The sequence below is a fragment of the Coptis chinensis genome, chromosome 8 (genome assembly GCF_015680905.1).
Source record: "Coptis chinensis isolate HL-2020 chromosome 8, ASM1568090v1, whole genome shotgun sequence".
In the NCBI taxonomy this organism is placed as follows: Eukaryota; Viridiplantae; Streptophyta; class Magnoliopsida; order Ranunculales; family Ranunculaceae; genus Coptis; species Coptis chinensis.
The window spans coordinates 61,865,914-61,868,319 of NC_141463.1; the positions used below are offsets into that span (position 1 = coordinate 61,865,914).

Consider the following 2,406-nt stretch of genomic DNA (forward strand, 5'->3'; position numbering starts at 1 on the left):
TAAAGTCATCGCGCCAATGTATCAACTTGACCCGGATAGATGTTGCAAATCTCACTACTCAATCATTAAAAAGGAACCAACCGGATAACTAAAACAATAAGAAATTTTGAAGAGAAGATTATAAAAAGAGCATTTTCTAAATTCAAAAAGAACAAACAGATAAAACAAGAAGACGTAGAGATAAAGATATAGGAGGAGAGAGAACCGGTTGTTCTAGAGAGACAGAAGTAGGGGAGAGGTGATGGTAAAGAATATGGCAACCTGTCTCAAATCGGTACTTTCTCGAAGACAAGGCGGTGCTCATTCCTCTCTTGACTAAGTTGAAAATGCAATGCAACCAATTCCTCTTCAAGCTTTGATACGAAATCTCCAAAGACATCTATGTTAGTCACAAGCTCATGAGCCTGCAATTGGATCATCATATAGTGCGACGCGGACTCGAAATATTGGAAAACAAGTTTTGAATTAGATATACTAACCTTATTTGGGAGCTGACCAATAGAATTCAAGAAAGTAACATTGGAGTGGTCAACTGCACTTGTGAGCGCTAAATGTAAATCAATCTCTTCTTCGAGCTGCTTCTGCAATGCTGTAATCTATAAGATATGGATAGTAACAAATGTCAGGAGACCAAGTGTTGCATTATCCTTCGTTCAAAATTTTTCATTTTCCATTATCCTTCTTCTTCATCGAGACCACCTCCCCCTGCCACCTTGAGACAGAGCATCTCCAAACAGCATTAATAAATGGATGCAACCAGCCCTTGTATCTCTCTCAACCAGGGAGAATTTAATAATAATAATTTAAGAAGAAGAAGAAGAATATCAGTATTGGGTAGGCGATGCGTAAAACCAAATACCCGAAAGAAATAAAGAGGAATTTGTTGAGCCGAAGACTTTTTAACTTGACTCTCTTGCTCACTTACTCCTTTACCGACAGCAGCCCCGACTCCCTTCTTCTTCTTCTTAAATGAAAATACAACTAACTACCCTCTTCCCTCTTTTATTTATTTATACAACTGAGGTAAACAGTAGTGTACCTCGGTTTCTTCAATAAAGACGAACCATTTCCTCTTCGATTCGACTGATAGATCGGGAAGGAAAACATTGTCTTCCTCGTTAAACCTAGGTTTGAGATACATTATCAAAAAAAAAAGTTTGAGATACGAGCTTGAGAGAGGCGAGTTATTGGGCAGAAACTTTACTATTTGGGCTTTACGTAATTTAAATGGATTTCTATTATGGGTTTTCTATCCTGTTTGGGGATGATGGAGGTAAGGCACGTGCATGCAAGGGGGTTTGGAAACATTTGCTTGTGTCACTTTTGTTCAAATTCAAAATATGGTAAAAAGTTAACGTCTAGCCTTATCCGTAAGTGACACATTAAATTTCTCCACTAGTGGCGCATCTGACCAAAGTGACACATTAAATATCCCTACCCGTGCCGCTTTTGACCAAAGTGACACATAAACGTGATTTCAATTGTGTCACTTTCTTAACAAGTGTCACAACCAGCTCAATGTTCTTAAAAAGTGACACATAAGATTTTGGTGTGTCACTTTTTTTCATTAAGTGACACGAAGCTTAAAAAAAAGTGACACAAAAAGCCCTTCTTTTAGTAGTGCATATTGGTTGAAGTAGATTATTCTTTTTGATTAATAAAAAATGATAAGCACTAAAATTTGTAATTTAAACCCCTTAATAATATTACATTTAGGCCAATTATATTTATAATAAATAAGAGTTAATAATGTTTACGTGTTTTTGTAAATTTCAGGTCTTTAAGCTGTTTATGTATTTAAAGATGTCATTTTGCATGAAAAATGAGTCAAGATGATTACTAGAAGAGTTCTATGTGTAAAGCCCCATAATCAAGAAGAAAAAGTTTTTTCAAGCCTAGTCAAAGTCAATTCGGGTAGAAAAGAACAAAAAAGTCAACAGAACTTCAAATGGGCGTATCTTTGGACTCGGGCATCAGAATTGGGCCTACTTTATGTCAAAACGACCGACTCGGAATAAGCTTTCCAATGGACCCAAAATTGTCCTAATTAGAGCTATAATAGTAGATGAAAAGAGCACTAAAGTAATTTCCAGCAGCTATAGCCTTTTTAGATTTAACCTAATGGACTTTGGGCTCACATTAGAGGCCCAAAGTCCCCCTTTTTGGCCCATGCACGAAAATATAACCCTAATCCTTTCCTATATAAAGAGGGTTAAATCTAAACTTATTCTCTCCTTCTTCTCCTCTCCCTCATTAGTTTAGTTTAGTATAGTTTTAGTTTAGTTAAGTAATTAGGGTTTGTAGTGTAGCCACCATTAAACTATTCAATAAAAAGCCTTTATTTCGATTCTTGTCTTTTACATTATGTCTTATATTATTGTCTTAGCTAATTCCAATCCGATGACA

At 36.0% G+C, this 2,406-nt stretch overlaps 1 protein-coding gene across 1 annotated transcript; it reads right to left on the minus strand.

Moving 5' to 3' along the window:
- Positions 1–266: 266 nt before the first annotated feature.
- On the minus strand, positions 267–1,141 carry LOC147482295 (uncharacterized). The gene is made up of 3 exons (XM_086579271.1): positions 1,040–1,141; positions 480–596; positions 267–404 (listed from the first exon to the last, which is right to left on the minus strand). Exons 1-3 carry the CDS (start codon positions 1,139–1,141, stop codon positions 267–269), a joined length of 357 nt encoding a protein of 118 aa, XP_086435397.1.
- Positions 1,142–2,406: the final 1,265 nt, after the last annotated feature.

Bases quoted from the DNA above. Each gene is read 5' to 3' on its own strand.
- LOC147482295 (XM_086579271.1), bottom strand. From the start codon at position 1,141: ATGTATCTCAAACCTAGGTTTAACGAGGAAGACAATGTTTTCCTTCCC. The intron at 597-1,039 runs GTACACTACTGT...CATATCTTATAG, and splicing joins TCTTTATTGAAGAAACCGAG to ATTACAGCATTGCAGAAGCA. The intron at 405-479 runs GTTAGTATATCT...ATCCAATTGCAG, and splicing joins TTGGTCAGCTCCCAAATAAG to GCTCATGAGCTTGTGACTAA.